The sequence below is a fragment of the Tachysurus fulvidraco genome, chromosome 8, assembly GCF_022655615.1.
Source record: "Tachysurus fulvidraco isolate hzauxx_2018 chromosome 8, HZAU_PFXX_2.0, whole genome shotgun sequence".
NCBI classification, from domain to species: domain Eukaryota; kingdom Metazoa; phylum Chordata; class Actinopteri; order Siluriformes; family Bagridae; genus Tachysurus; species Tachysurus fulvidraco.
In genome coordinates, this window is record NC_062525.1 from 5,239,025 (window position 1) to 5,252,875 (window position 13,851).

Consider the following 13,851-nt stretch of genomic DNA (forward strand, 5'->3'; position numbering starts at 1 on the left):
TGGACAGGAATTCAAGTTTATGATCTCTCTTCGGACAATAAAAACATCCTGGTTTGGTTTTAGAATCGTTAGCACTTATTATCGTTGTAATAAGCTAGGTTAAGCCAGTTTATTACCGATCCCAATCTAGTAAATAATAAACTAGCAACTCGGTCATGTCGGATGTGTTCAATATGTGTGATATGTTAGTAAGGATGTGATGTAATAATAATAATGATCATTTCTACAGTTTGTTTGTTTGTATATTTGTTTTCCTTAGACCTCTCATACACATGTTAATTAAAGAAGTGGACGTTTGCAGTAGATGTTTACACTTAACACTAGATCCTTTAACTTGGGTACAGAGGTTCACGTAGATGCCGTTGGTGTATGGGTTTGTCTTTGGATGCGATAGACGTGTAGCTGTGCAGTGAAATTGTATGTGTTCGGATAGATGTTTGGTCACAGAGAAAACTCCAGACGTCGCGCCATGTTAGAGGCAGCTTCCATCTTAAACGCATAAAGTACACAACGAGCGCAGAGTTTCATTTCCTGCTCTCGAACGCAAATGTAGAATTTTGTCCGGTCTTATTTTCACTTTGCAGCCATCGACGTCGACAATGACTGCGATCCACAGTAGAAGAGATGAACTGAGTCTATACATTGATCACTTTTATAAAACAAACCTATATATAAAAGAAAAACAATAAACATTTCTTTCTAACAAATATACCTCGCTGACTACTTTTTGAATTTGTCTCACTTTGAAACTGTCTCGCCACAGTTGTACTCCAGGGTTCGGATCTCGGTCCACTTTTGTTCTTCCTGTACTTTCGCCTCCTGGCATCTCATCCTGGATGAAGATCATCTAAAGGCACTTCCAGGCTGATAAGTTGGCCTGCTGATTCGAATCAGAGTGAAAATTATTCTTTTGTTTCAATTAAATTTCAATGCAATTTGTTTACATTTATCCCTAATGAGCAAGTCTGAGGCAATGATGACAAGGAAAAAAACTCCCTGAGATGAGGCTCTGAAGGGAACCTCATCCTCATTTAGATGACACTGGACAGTAAATGATGTAAATTCATTTGCTATTTGTTTTTTTTTCACACCACATATAATCAAACAGATAAAAATGTATGGCTGAAAAAAAAAGAAAAACGATTTCATTCATTGTTCATTAATACAGCGTATTAAATAACAATAATGACCTGAGTGTGGTTTATTTTCTGCAAGTGAGTCGATTCAGAGTCAAATCTCTTAGATTAATATTCTATAACACCAGCTTTGTCACCGGTTTCTACTGATGCACTTGTTCTAATCTGTTGATGTATTAACAGCGTTTATAGGGACGTGGATGGTGGACCATCCACAGTAAACAAACCCTAGGAACACTAGACACTGGACAGGAGGTCAGTCCATCACAGGATCTGACACACTGACACACACACACACACACACACACACACACACTGACACACACACACACACACACACACACACACACACACACACACACACACACACACACACACACACACACACACACACACACACACACACACACACACACACACACAGTTCACCTACAGGCATGTTTGTGTACAATGGGAGGAAACTGCTAACTCCAAACCGAAAGATGGCGCGTTCACCCCTTTTTCAGTACGGTGTAACCGACAGTGTGAAAATGTTGCACATTGCCCAATGAAATTCGAGCTGGCGTAATGACGTAGGCAGCAGTCCAAACCGCTTCCTATCGAATACGCAGTGCACTAGAACAGCGTGCACGCGATTCAATTCGTAGTGCTCTTGTGTAGGGTGTGAAGGGTAATTTGGGACACGGCCGTGCGGGACCTATCGCTGCCAGCTCAACGGCGAATGAATGACGTGGATTTACAGTCACTTACATTTCAACGTTCAGCTGTGGTCTGAGTGCGGGGTCTGTGTACTGGTGTAATAGCGTGTTGTCACAGCAGAAAAACGTAAGTTTCACTTAACGTTTGGTGCGCAGTGCTGTTAATACACACCATTAGCTCTATGCTAAGTGAGCTAGTTTGCTAACATTTGTAGTTCAGTTAAAGTGTCACTGAAGCTCTACAGTAGGGAATGATAACTAATCACTAGTGAAGCTCTACAGTAGGGAATGATAACTAATCACTACTGAAGCTCTACAGTAGGGAATGATAACTAATCACTACTGAAGCTCTACAGTAGGGAATGATAACTAATCACTACTGAAGCTCTACAGTAGGGAATGATAACTAATCACTACTGAAGCTCTACATTAGGGAATGATAACTAATCACTACTGAAGCTCTACAGTAGGGAGTGATAACTAATCACTACAGTAGGGAGTGATAACTAATCACTACTGAAGCTCTACAGTAGGGAATGATAACTAATCACTACTGAAGCTCTACAGTAGGGAATGATAACTAATCACTACTGAAGCTCTACAGTAGGGAATGATAACTAATCACTACTGAAGCTCTACAGTAGGGAGTGATAACTAATCACTACAGTAGGGAGTGATAACTAATCACTACAGTAGGGAATGATAACTAATCACTACAGTAGGGAGTGATAACTAATCACTACAGTAGGGAATGATAACTAATCACTACAGTAGGGAATGATAACTAATCACTACAGTAGGGAATGATAACTAATCACTACTGAAGCTCTACAGTAGGGAATGATAACTAATCACTACTGAAGCTCTACAGTAGGGAATGATAACTAATCACTACTGAAGCTCTACAGTAGGGAATGATAACTAATCACTAGTGAAGCTCTACAGTAGGGAACGATAACTAATCACTACTGAAGCTCTACATTAGGGAATGATAAATAATCACTACTGAAGCTCTACAGTAGGGAACGATAACTAATCACTACTGAAGCTCTACAGTAGGGAACGATAACTAATCACTACTGAAGCTCTACAGTAGGGAATGATAAATAATCACTACTGAAGCTCTACATTAGGGAATGATAACTAATCACTACTGAAGCTCTACAGTAGGGAACGATAACTAATCACTACTGAAGCTCTACAGTAGGGAACGATAACTAATCACTACCCTGTTCACTGTATATTGCATTTTATTACCACTTTAACCTGGTCTCTTATTTTGTTTTACATGTTCACAGAATGAATAAAGCCAAAGTCGAGAGTCTTCGAGACAAAGTGGATGGAAATGAGCTGGACCTCAGTCTGTGTAACCTCACAGAAGTCCCAGTGAAGGAGCTTGTAAGTGTCTGTGAATTATAGTAAAGATAACTGCATCCAAGTGTCACTATAGTAACGATAACTGCATCCAAGTGTCACTATAGTAACGATAACTGCATCCAAGTGTCACTATAGTAAAGATAACTGCATCCAAGTGTCACTATAGTAAAGATAACTGCATCCAAGTGTCACTATAGTAACGATAACTGCATCCAAGTGTCACTATAGTAAAGATAACTGCATCCAAGTGTCACTATAGTAAAGATAACTGCATCCAAGTGTCACTATAGTAACGATAACTGCATCCAAGTGTCACTATAGTAACGATAACTGCATCCAAGTGTCACTATAGTAACGATAACTGCATCCAATTGTCACTATAGTAAAGATAACTGCATCCAATTGTCACTATAGTAAAGATAACTGCATCCAAGTGTCACTATAGTAACGATAACTGCATCCAAGTGTCACTATAGTAACGATAACTGCATCCAAGTGTCACTATAGTAACGATAACTGCATCCAAGTGTCACTATAGTAAAGCAAAATGTCTGTAAACGTCACTATAGTAAAGAATACTGAGAAGCTCATTTAAATCTGCATTAGCTCTAAAGAACATGCTCGTAGAGTCATAAAGTCTTGTAAAAATTGCTGCTTTCTCATTCTCATTTAGGAAACTGCCACTTGGTTGTAGTATTTGATTCACCAGAGTGTAAAATATCTTTCTAACATTTGTTTTTCAGGCTGCTGTTCCCAAAGCCACAGTACTGGACCTTTCCTGTAACAATCTCACAACCCTAACTGTAAGTTCTACCTTTTCACCACAACTGTGTTTATTCCTTGATCCTGAACAGCTTTACAGTACGTTTAAAATTTAACAAACTTGAAACTGTGTGAGGTTTTATAAAGGAGACGTTTATGTAACACAGTAACTTCATCGCAGTAACCCTGTTGTTGATTATTTTTCTATAATAGCACAGCCTAAGTGGTTTATTCCTTATTTTTTCATCTTTATTGTGATGCAACTCATTGAGACATTAAACATATCCATAGACCTAAGCAACCGAACCCTATACCAGATATCAGACATGGGATATAGTCCAATCCCAATCAGGGAAGACTCTTTATTTATTTTCATTTATTTTTTTAAACTGTTTGTCCAAACTTTTTTTAAAGTTGAATAGATTATTATGAGGATCTCTGGATCTTCTTATATTTGCATATATCTGGTTAATATCAGCTCCTTAATCAGCTAACTGTCTCCTCTGTTAAAGGGCCTTTTTACACTTGGTGACTTCATGTGTATTCTCTCTTTTACCATCGGATAGCTATCGGATCTCAGAAAACACATCAAGTGACCAGGTGTAAAAAAAAAAAAACAACCATATATATTTAAAGAGGCTCTACATGTTGTTCCTAAACTTTACTCTCTGTTTTCTTTCTGCAGCCTGATTTCTGTATGCTGACTCACCTGGTTAAAGTCGACCTGAGCAAGAATCAGCTGGTGAGCCTGCCAGAGGAGATCGGGCAACTTTCCAGCCTGCAGCATCTGGATCTGTACAACAACAAGCTGACCATGTTGCCTCTCAGCTTCTGCCAGCTAAGGGTCAGTACATGAGATCAGATTTCGTACGTTTACATGTCAGGTCTCACTGTATAAGCTTACGTGTTCCCATTAGCATGCGATTCGCTCAAAGACTTTGAAAGACTAATGTCTGTAAACTCTCAGGGGAACAAATGCAGTCATAACATATGCAATAAGTATCAACAATCTGGATAAAGTGCCATTTATCAGGAATACAAACAAATGTGTTTGTACATCACATGATCTTTTACAGAGTAAATGAGGAGACGCTCAAATTATTTGTCGCTCTGTGAGCTTTTCCTTTTATGGAGTTTTGTAGGCGTGGCTAAAATGTAAATTGGCTGTTTTGTGAACGTGCTCCGAAACCTACACCTGATAGCCATTTATCAAATGCATGTGAATGTAAAATAATCATCATTTCTGAAACTTTTCTGATTACAGACTGACAATTAACGGTGCGACGCGACGCATCAGATTTACTTTCATCTCATACTCACTCTTTGGATCTTATTGACAGATTTACTGACTAACAAAACAAGCCCATTGTGGGATATCTTAAAATCCTCAGATCATCCGTTTTAGTGTTATTCTTGCAACTATCTGTGTTTGTAGAGTCTGAAGTGGCTGGACCTTAAAGACAACCCTCTGGAGCCGACGCTGGCCAAAGCTGCAGGCGACTGTCTGTATGAGAAACAGTGCAGGCAGTGTGCAGGGCAGGTGAGAGAGTTTCTACACCCAAAATGTTGTCATTCCTGCTGAAAAGAACGTGGAACAGTCCACAGATTATATTTACATCTAGTCATCTAGCAAATTCATCCAAAGTAACTTAGAACTGAGAACAAGTCAGGCTTTAAATTCCAGCTAACTTCAGAGTGTCCTCCTATCTTGTTCTGCTCAGGTTCTCCAACACATGAAGTTTCTCCAGGAAGAAGCAGATAAGGAGCGAGAACGCCGGCTACTGAAGGAGAAAGGTAGATAAGCGCATTCCCCGTGTGCGTTTCTTTACACGTACAAAACACAAACACTCAATTATTATTATCTCTGTCTTCCAGAACAAGAGAAGAAAAGAGAAGCGAGGCAGAAGGAGAGAGAGGCCAGAGAAAGAGAAGCACAGAAAAAGAAAAAGGCAGAGGAGAAGGAGAGGAAAAGGAAGGAATACGAAGCGCAGGTGGCTGCTCAGGCTGCACAGGAACAACAGAAAAAGAAGAAAGAGGAGAAGAAAAAGAGAGCCAGCCAAAATCAAGGTGGGTTACGCATCATACGCCTGAGAAGGTAGAGGCCGTGAGGTAGAGAGGTTAGGAGGTGCTAAGGCGTGAAGGAGGCGTGGCTACAGTGATGTCAGTCACAGTGAAGGAGGCGTGGCTACAGTTTTGTCAGTCACAGTGCTGTCATACACAGTGAAGGAGTCGTGGCTACATTGATGTCAGTCACAGTGAAGGAGGCGTGGTCTGAGTGCTGTCAGTCTCAGTGAAGGAGGTGTGGCTACAGTGATGTCAGTCACAGTGAAGGAGGTGTGGCTACAGTGATGTCAGTCACAGTGAAGGAGGCGTGGCCTCAGTGCTGTCATGGCCTCAGTATTTTGATAGTACTAGTGTACCACAGATAGGCTTATATACCACAGTATGAAAGAATTGAAAACAGAAGGAGATCTGAACATTTAGCCAATTTTATATAAATTCTCAGAACCTAAATAACTCATAACTTTTCATCTTTCCTGTAATGTATCATGTCACTTTGTGTAGCCTGTTTGTGATATGAAGTAACATGGAGTCAATACAGACTAAATCTCTCACCATAACTAACCTATAAGACCAAGTGGACATGTTAACACAACACTGTACTAGTGTTATAATTTCTCTCATTTCTCCTTCCTGCAGATAAAAAGAAGGTCTCCGGTCCTGCTCCTCAGACCAGACGCTCTGCGTGCTCTCGGATCTTCTCTCTCTTCCTCAGGATTGTCTTCTTGCTCATCGTCAGCACTGCAGCAGTGATCGGTACTTGTCGGGTCACTGAGCTGAAGAAGGAGGCGTTTTGTGCTCCTGTAAATCTGTACACAGATGAGGTGCTGAGCTGGGCTCGAAGCCTGGATGTGGTGCAACAAGTTATGCAGAAAATCTCTGACCTCCAACAATGACACCTCTCTGGCTCGGACTGACGAGACGGTGAAAATGTGTGTACTAGGGAACTACACGGGAAAATGTTCCCCTGTTTCCGTGTCTCGTTTTAAAATTATGGCGGTTTAGGGGAAAAAATGATCAGTTTTCCAGAACTGAAACTAGAGAAAGTGGACTTCAGGTCTTTCCAGCTGCTTTCGAGCTACTGAACAAAGAAACTTATCAAATGTGACCATTCGGCGCCTTATGAATTGTTCGTAAATATCTTATTAAATCGCACGGCTGCTGCATTGGGAGCATGCGTCCATATTTCTAATGATGTAGGAAAAACACATGGGTACAAATGTACAAACAGTGCCATTTTCTCTTCCAGTATAATGCAAAAAAAACAACAACAACTCTTGCTTATGTCATTCAAGTTTATTTCCTCACCCAGGACACATCTACCGTTATATACGTGAGCATCAGGAAGCAGGGTTTCACCTGGCCGTCTTCCTCGGCACTGTGTATGTACTACGAGTATGGATTTGTATACATTTGTAATAATAATAATAATAATAATAAAAAGTTATTTTAATTGTTACTCTGATGATTTTGGAAGATTAACGGCATAAATAAATTTCATCGCATTGCAAATCTGCATCCTGTTTCTTTACGTCTAGTGCGTCGCTGAATTCTTGATTCTGATTGGTCGGAAGGTGTAGATTCATTTACTATAACTGTATCTTTGACGTTAGTCCAGGTTTTATACAACGTTGCTTTTGTATATTAAAAAAAAACATCACCGGGGCTTCAATACACTACCACAGCACTGATTTATTTCCTAAAACAGCACAGCGTTTAATTTCTTACTTACAGTATTTTACTTTCACTCACATTACCTGTGCTGAGAATGATCCAGGATTTAAATGACATCTTGGTAAGTAAGGATTGATGTTTTTTTTCTTCACTGATAGACCAAGAGAAGTTGTCTTGAATGTGAAATCGTTCCTCTGCTGGACAAAATAACGCCTCCTATTTTTCTGAAAACACTTGGGGGGTGTGTGTGTGTGCACGCAGAGGTGGTGATGTACAGTAGAGAACGGATACAGTGAAGGTGACTTTTGCGTTTCGTATATATTTTATACGAACCGGTCATTTTACACGTGATGAAAAGAAAAAGCGATGAACATTTTTCGAAAACAGTCAGTAGATTCATCCAGGATCCCCGTGATATCTGAGTCAGTGGTGAAAACTTGCTTCTTAAATCCAGACGATACTGAAATATTAAAAGGAGCAAAAACTGTGTGTTCATTGAGGTAAATGTGTCAGGAAATTAAAAAAAAAAAAAAAATGCTTTAAAGCGGATCATACTGTACGTGGATGATTTCGGACTTGATGGAACGCGAAGGCCGTGTTAACGGTGCGACGTGACGCATCAGATTTACTTTCATCTCATACTCACTCTTTGGATCTTATTAAAATTCCCTTTCCTCTCAGTTCCCGTCGGCGCCGGTGGTTGTTGAATGTTTAGCTCTGTGCCTGGAGTCCCGCGTTTTCCTGTACTCTCTTCCCTCGATATCCGTGCCGCCCAGCAGCTCTTCCCATGATGCCTCGTTCACAGTCAGGCCAAGAGTCACTTCCTGAAACACCTCGCTGACGGATAGCTGGGGACGGAGAGAGGAAAGATCGACAAAGGTTAAAGGTTTATTTGTTCAACGAGGAAGGAACTTCATTTAAAATAAAACAGCAGCAGACGTGACGATAAAGCGACAGGTCGATAAATACGATAAGTAATTAATTAAACATTGATAGGGTCGTGTGAAGCATCGAGTCACTGTTTCCATGCAGGAATTGATTCATTTCTAATAACAGCAGGTTTTATTTTTATTTTTAATATATTTATTGTTAGTCTTGGGGGGCACGGTGGCTTAGTGGTTAGCATGTTTGCCTCACACCTCCCGGGTTTGGGGTTCGATTCCCGCCTCTGCCTTGTGTGTGTGGAGTTTGCATATTCTCCCCGTGCTTCGGGGGTTTCCTCCGGGTACTCCGGTTTCCTCCCCCGGTCCAAAGACATGCATGGTAGGTTGATTGGCATCTGTGGTAAATTGTCCGTAGTGTGTGAGTGAATGAGAGTGTGTGTGTGCCCTGTGATGGGTTGGCACTTCGTCCAGGGTGTATCCTGCCTCGATGCCCGATGACGCCTGAGGCACAGGCTCTCCGTGACCCGAGGTAGTTTGGATAAGTGGTAGAAAATGAATGAATGAATGAATTAATTGTTAGTCTTAGGTTATGTGGTGCGTCCGGGTCCCCGTGAACGAGCTGTTACTATAGAAATGATCGTTTTATTAGATTGAGTGCAAACGTACACATCACACTGAACTTAAGTAAAATTGGCCTCATATTCACAGATTCAAGTTTCCCGAGTCAATAGCTCCTGAACTAAAGGGTGGTTATTACACAAATAACACCTCTTTTTTATCGTAGTAATGTAGAGAGGCAGCTAGAACCAAATCTTTCTCAAAATCGGCTTTCCTCCCCGGTGGACAAAATACACATCTCTATGTGCAGACGACCGAGAAACAGATTCCAAGGGACCGTCTGCAAAGTGCAAAACCCGAAAAGCGAATACTAGAAAAACAGTCAATAACTTTACTGTAATACACTGTACGGTCACCAAACTCAGATCACACATCACTTATGTCCTAATAGATATACTACAACACTTATTTTGGGGAAATGTCTTTTTGTTTAATTTTTATGAATTTTTTATATTATAAAAATGTTTTTTGCACTTTGCAGACGGTCCCTTGGAATCTCTCAGTTGTCTGCACATAGAGATGTGTATTTTGTCCACCGCAGAGGAAAGCCGATTTTGATAAAAATTTGGTTGTAGCTGCCTCTATACATTGCTACGATAAAAAAATAGGTGTTATTTGTGTAGTAACACCCTTTCGTTCAGGAGCAATTGACTCGGGAAACATGAATCTGTGAATATGAGGCCAACTTTACTTAAGTTCACTGTGATGCGGATGACAACTGCACTACCGTCAGAGCTGCTGTTGTGGAAAATAAATCGATGCCGTGCCACGTTTCATTATTTTAAGATTCTATTCATTTGTACCTCTTGAAACTGGAGCTTTCTGAACATCTCTACACTGATCCGGTTTTCCAAGCCGATTTTCACTTCGTATTTCTTGATGCCGAGTTTGTTGATGCCTGTGGATGTTTATTAAAAATAATGAAATATAAAATCGATACAGTCTGAAGATTTATATATTTTTATTATTTCTGATCTCACCGTAATGCATCATCATACATGTCACTTCTTTGCCATAACCTCTGCCTCTGTAGCTGGGCTCTGTGCAAAGAAACATGATTTAAATAGATGAAGTGGTTTAAATAGAGTTAAAGGAATAATGCTTAGTCCAAAACGTTTCAGCACAGGTCACAGTGAATCGTTAGAACAAATAAAGCTGTAAATCATTAGGACCTTTACCTGAATCGTAATGAATCACTGAATCATTAGGACCATCTCCCGACTCATAATGAATCACTGAATCATTAGGACCATCTCCTGACTCATAATGAATCAGTGAATCATTAGGACCATCTCCCGACTCATAATGAATCAGTGAATCATTAGGACCATCTCCTGACTCATAATGCATCACTGAATCATTAGGACCATCTCCCGACTCATAATGAATCACTGAATCATTAGGACCATCTCCCGACTCATAATGAATCAGTGAATCATTAGGACCATCTCCCGACTCATAATGAATCAGTGAATCATTAGGACCATCTCCCGACTCATAATGATTCAGTGAATCATTAAGACTATCACCTGAATCATAACAAATCACTAAATCATTAAGGCTTTTAACTGAATCCTAATGAATCAGTGAATCATTAAGACCATAACTGAATCATAACAAATCATTAAATCATTAAGGCCTGTAACTGAATCCTAATGAATCAGTGAATCATTAAGACTATCACCTGAATCCTGATGAATCAGTGAACCTAAACAAACTTTAACTGAATTATAATGAATCGGTGACTCAACTGGATCATACCAAATAAGTGAACCATCAAGTCAATCACCTGCTATCATGATCTCCAGCTCAGCCAGTGACGGGTCACTGGGGTCAGTCAGGAAAAGGTTGACGTCTCCCACCATACACTCTTCCTCTGAGAAGCTTGGATCTGTCCATCTCTGTTTGTCCAGGACGATGAACGTGCACTCTGTATTTACAGGTGAAACGTGTTCAATAATGGACTGCTGTTCACAGTGTGCTGAATTAAATCATTCTCATCATGTCATATGTGATATTAGGCTGTTTTCACTTTTTTTACAGAGCACTTTGGCGATAAGAACAGAGAGAACATGAAATCAGCGAGAAATGATATCGCAATAATCTGAGCCACTTTTCTTCTATTTACTTATTTAAAGATAATGATAAACTGACTTGAAGTGGATGAGTTTAAAAACGTAATCCTAGAACCTACAGATATTTTTGATATTTGTAGACATCGATCGAGCACAAAATCGAGCCGTTTAAAAAAGGTTTAAACTCAACGGGATTGCTGGGAATTTCTCAACAAATCTATATAACATAATATTTATCACAGACGTGTCTTTACGAATTATATACAATATGTACATCAACTAAAAATTGTAATTGTTAGAAATTCATTGGAATACACAGTGAGAAAGCAGCATTAAGCTACACATATCTGTGTGTGTGTGTGTGTGTGTGTGTGTGTGTGTGTGTGTGTGTGTGTGTGTGTGTGTGTGTGTGTGTGTGTGTGTGTGTGTGTGTGAAGGAAAACAAGAAGAAACCCTTACTATCATCATCCTCTCTCCAGCTTCTCTGCATGTCATATTCCTGGTCCAGGGTTAGAGGTTCAGACGCCGTGAGTTTCTGCAGCTCCTCTGACGTCATCCACTGGTGATATCTAAACATCCACAGGTTCGTTCAGGGCTTCATTTAACTGCTTTTCACTCTCAGTATTTGCTCATTTTATAATGTGGTTAAACAAATCTTTTAAAACAAATCTTTTTCTGACTACAATCACAACACTGACCTGACTGTACTGAGCACAACACACACACACACACACACACACACACACACACACACACACACACACACACACACACACTAACTGTATAGACTGCACACACCTAAACCATATACAATATACAATCCAATATACATCCATCAAACTGTTTACATGCTGCTTTGCACACTGTTTTTGTTCTTTGCACACATTCTGTCTCTCATTTCAGTTGATTGCTGATGAGCACAATACATTACAACACATTACAATACATTACAACAGATTACAACACATTACAACACATTACAACACATTACAACACATTACAATACATTACAACACATTACAATACATTACAACACATTACAACATATTACAACACCTCATGTAACTGCTGCTATAATACTAATGTATTCATTCCTGTATTTCTGCACATGCAATATTGGACATACAGTATTTACACTGGTGCTGCTTTTGTGTATTGTCATTTCTGTCTTTTGCCATGCACTGTCTTTTTGTCTATTTTTCCTGCACTGTCTTGTCTTTTGTCCTGCACTGTCTTTTTTTCTTTTCTATCTTGTCCTGCATTGTCTTTTGTCCTGCACTGTCTTGTCTTTTGTCCTCATTGTCTTGTCTTTTGTCTATCTGTCCTGCACAGTCTTGTCTTTTGTCCTGCACTGTCTTTTTTGTCTTTTCTTTCTTGTCCTTCATTGTCTTTTGTCCTGCACTGTCTTGTTTTTTTGTCCTGCACTTTCTTGTTTTTTGTCCTGCACTGTCTTGTCTTTTGTCCACACTGTCTTGTCTTTTGTCCTGCACGGTCTTTTTTGTCTTACCGGTCTTGTCTTTTGTCCTGCACTGTCTTGTCTTTTGTCCTGCACTGTCTTTTGTCCTCACTGTCTTGTCTTTTGTCCTGCACTGTCTTTTGTCCTGCACTGTCTTTTGTCCTGCACTGTTTGCACCAGGTTACACTGATGCACTTTATGTATCTAGGACTAACTTACATGTCCTTAGCCCTGTCTTTGTTTTATGTAACACCCTGATCCTGGAGAAACGTTGTCTCATGTCACTGTGTACTGCAACAGCTATATATAGTTGAAATGACAATAAAAGCTACTTGACTTGTTCAGAACGAGCACACTAAACTAAAATGAAGTAAAAGAAGACTTTTGCACAAAGCTGTACTTCATTATCTGGGTGAAATCACTAACACACAAATGTTAACATTCATCTACTTATTATCATAAACATGCTAGGAATAGTCATTTAACTGAGCTTGAGATTTAACTTTGAGTGATTTGATTAGTTTACTAGTTAACGAGTATGTTTTTAGTTTGACTTAGAAATATAAAGGCAGATTTATTAATGAATAAAGTCAATATTTCTGTTACCTGGGAACATGTTCAGTGTTGTAGGGAACCAACACAACATTGCTGCCTTCCAGTAAAGTGTCTTCATTCAGCCGCATCTTCCCAACGATTATTTTTTAATCATTTAAATAGAAATTAATTTTTATTATACACTTTTAACGCTCAAATCTAATACAAATAGCTAAAGCGACACCGGAGCTGTCAAATGTTTACACACAGAGCAACACAGGCGTCATCAACGTGCGCCCAAAGCAGCAGTTGTAGTTACCTATGGAGAACACACGAGGGCGCTTTAATTTCACTAACCATAAAAACCTCTGTATTAGCCATAGATATCCACTAGATGTCGCCTTGTATACGGCAGTACATTGGAACGAATGCGTCAATAGAGCCGCCATCTTGGTACAGGGGACCCCCTTCTCTTAAAGCATCAGCGTCAATGTAGGCACAGAAATATAAATCACTATAAATCGTCATGAATGCGATTTTCTAGTTGTTTTTTTTTAGTTTTTTTTGTATTTATCA

The 13,851-nt window shown here is 39.7% G+C and overlaps 2 protein-coding genes across 2 annotated transcripts; one reads left to right on the forward strand and one right to left on the reverse strand.

Annotated features, from left to right (window-relative positions):
• The first annotated feature begins 1,802 nt into the window (after positions 1-1,802).
• Positions 1,803-7,493, forward strand: lrrc59 (leucine rich repeat containing 59). Its single transcript, XM_047817055.1, has 8 exons — positions 1,803-1,961; positions 3,133-3,232; positions 3,955-4,014; positions 4,659-4,817; positions 5,409-5,513; positions 5,695-5,767; positions 5,849-6,040; positions 6,674-7,493. The coding sequence occupies exons 2-8, from the start codon at positions 3,134-3,136 to the stop codon at positions 6,928-6,930; spliced, it is 945 nt and encodes a 314-aa protein (XP_047673011.1). The 5' UTR covers positions 1,803-1,961; position 3,133; the 3' UTR covers positions 6,931-7,493.
• Positions 7,316-13,587, reverse strand: nat9 (N-acetyltransferase 9 (GCN5-related, putative)). The gene is made up of 7 exons (XM_027160453.2): positions 13,348-13,587; positions 11,745-11,854; positions 11,000-11,140; positions 10,191-10,250; positions 10,014-10,108; positions 8,355-8,556; positions 7,316-8,168 (listed from the first exon to the last, which is right to left on the reverse strand). The coding sequence occupies exons 1-6, from the start codon at positions 13,422-13,424 to the stop codon at positions 8,386-8,388; spliced, it is 654 nt and encodes a 217-aa protein (XP_027016254.1). The 5' UTR covers positions 13,425-13,587; the 3' UTR covers positions 7,316-8,168; positions 8,355-8,385.
• Positions 13,588-13,851: the final 264 nt, after the last annotated feature.

What these genes read in the sequence shown, in the direction of transcription:
- lrrc59 (XM_047817055.1), top strand. Translation starts at nt 3,134, where the DNA reads ATGAATAAAGCCAAAGTCGAGAGTCTTCGAGACAAAGTGGATGGAAAT. An exon ending in AAGTCCCAGTGAAGGAGCTT is followed by an intron (nt 3,233 to 3,954) that starts GTAAGTGTCTGT and finishes TTTGTTTTTCAG; the next exon opens with GCTGCTGTTCCCAAAGCCAC. An exon ending in GAGAGCCAGCCAAAATCAAG is followed by an intron (nt 6,041 to 6,673) that starts GTGGGTTACGCA and finishes TCCTTCCTGCAG; the next exon opens with ATAAAAAGAAGGTCTCCGGT.
- nat9 (XM_027160453.2), bottom strand. Translation starts at nt 13,424, where the DNA reads ATGCGGCTGAATGAAGACACTTTACTGGAAGGCAGCAATGTTGTGTTG. An exon ending in CTGGAGAGAGGATGATGATA is followed by an intron (nt 11,141 to 11,744) that starts GTAAGGGTTTCT and finishes CTGTAAATACAG; the next exon opens with AGTGCACGTTCATCGTCCTG. An exon ending in ATGTATGATGATGCATTACG is followed by an intron (nt 10,109 to 10,190) that starts GTGAGATCAGAA and finishes AAACATCCACAG; the next exon opens with GCATCAACAAACTCGGCATC.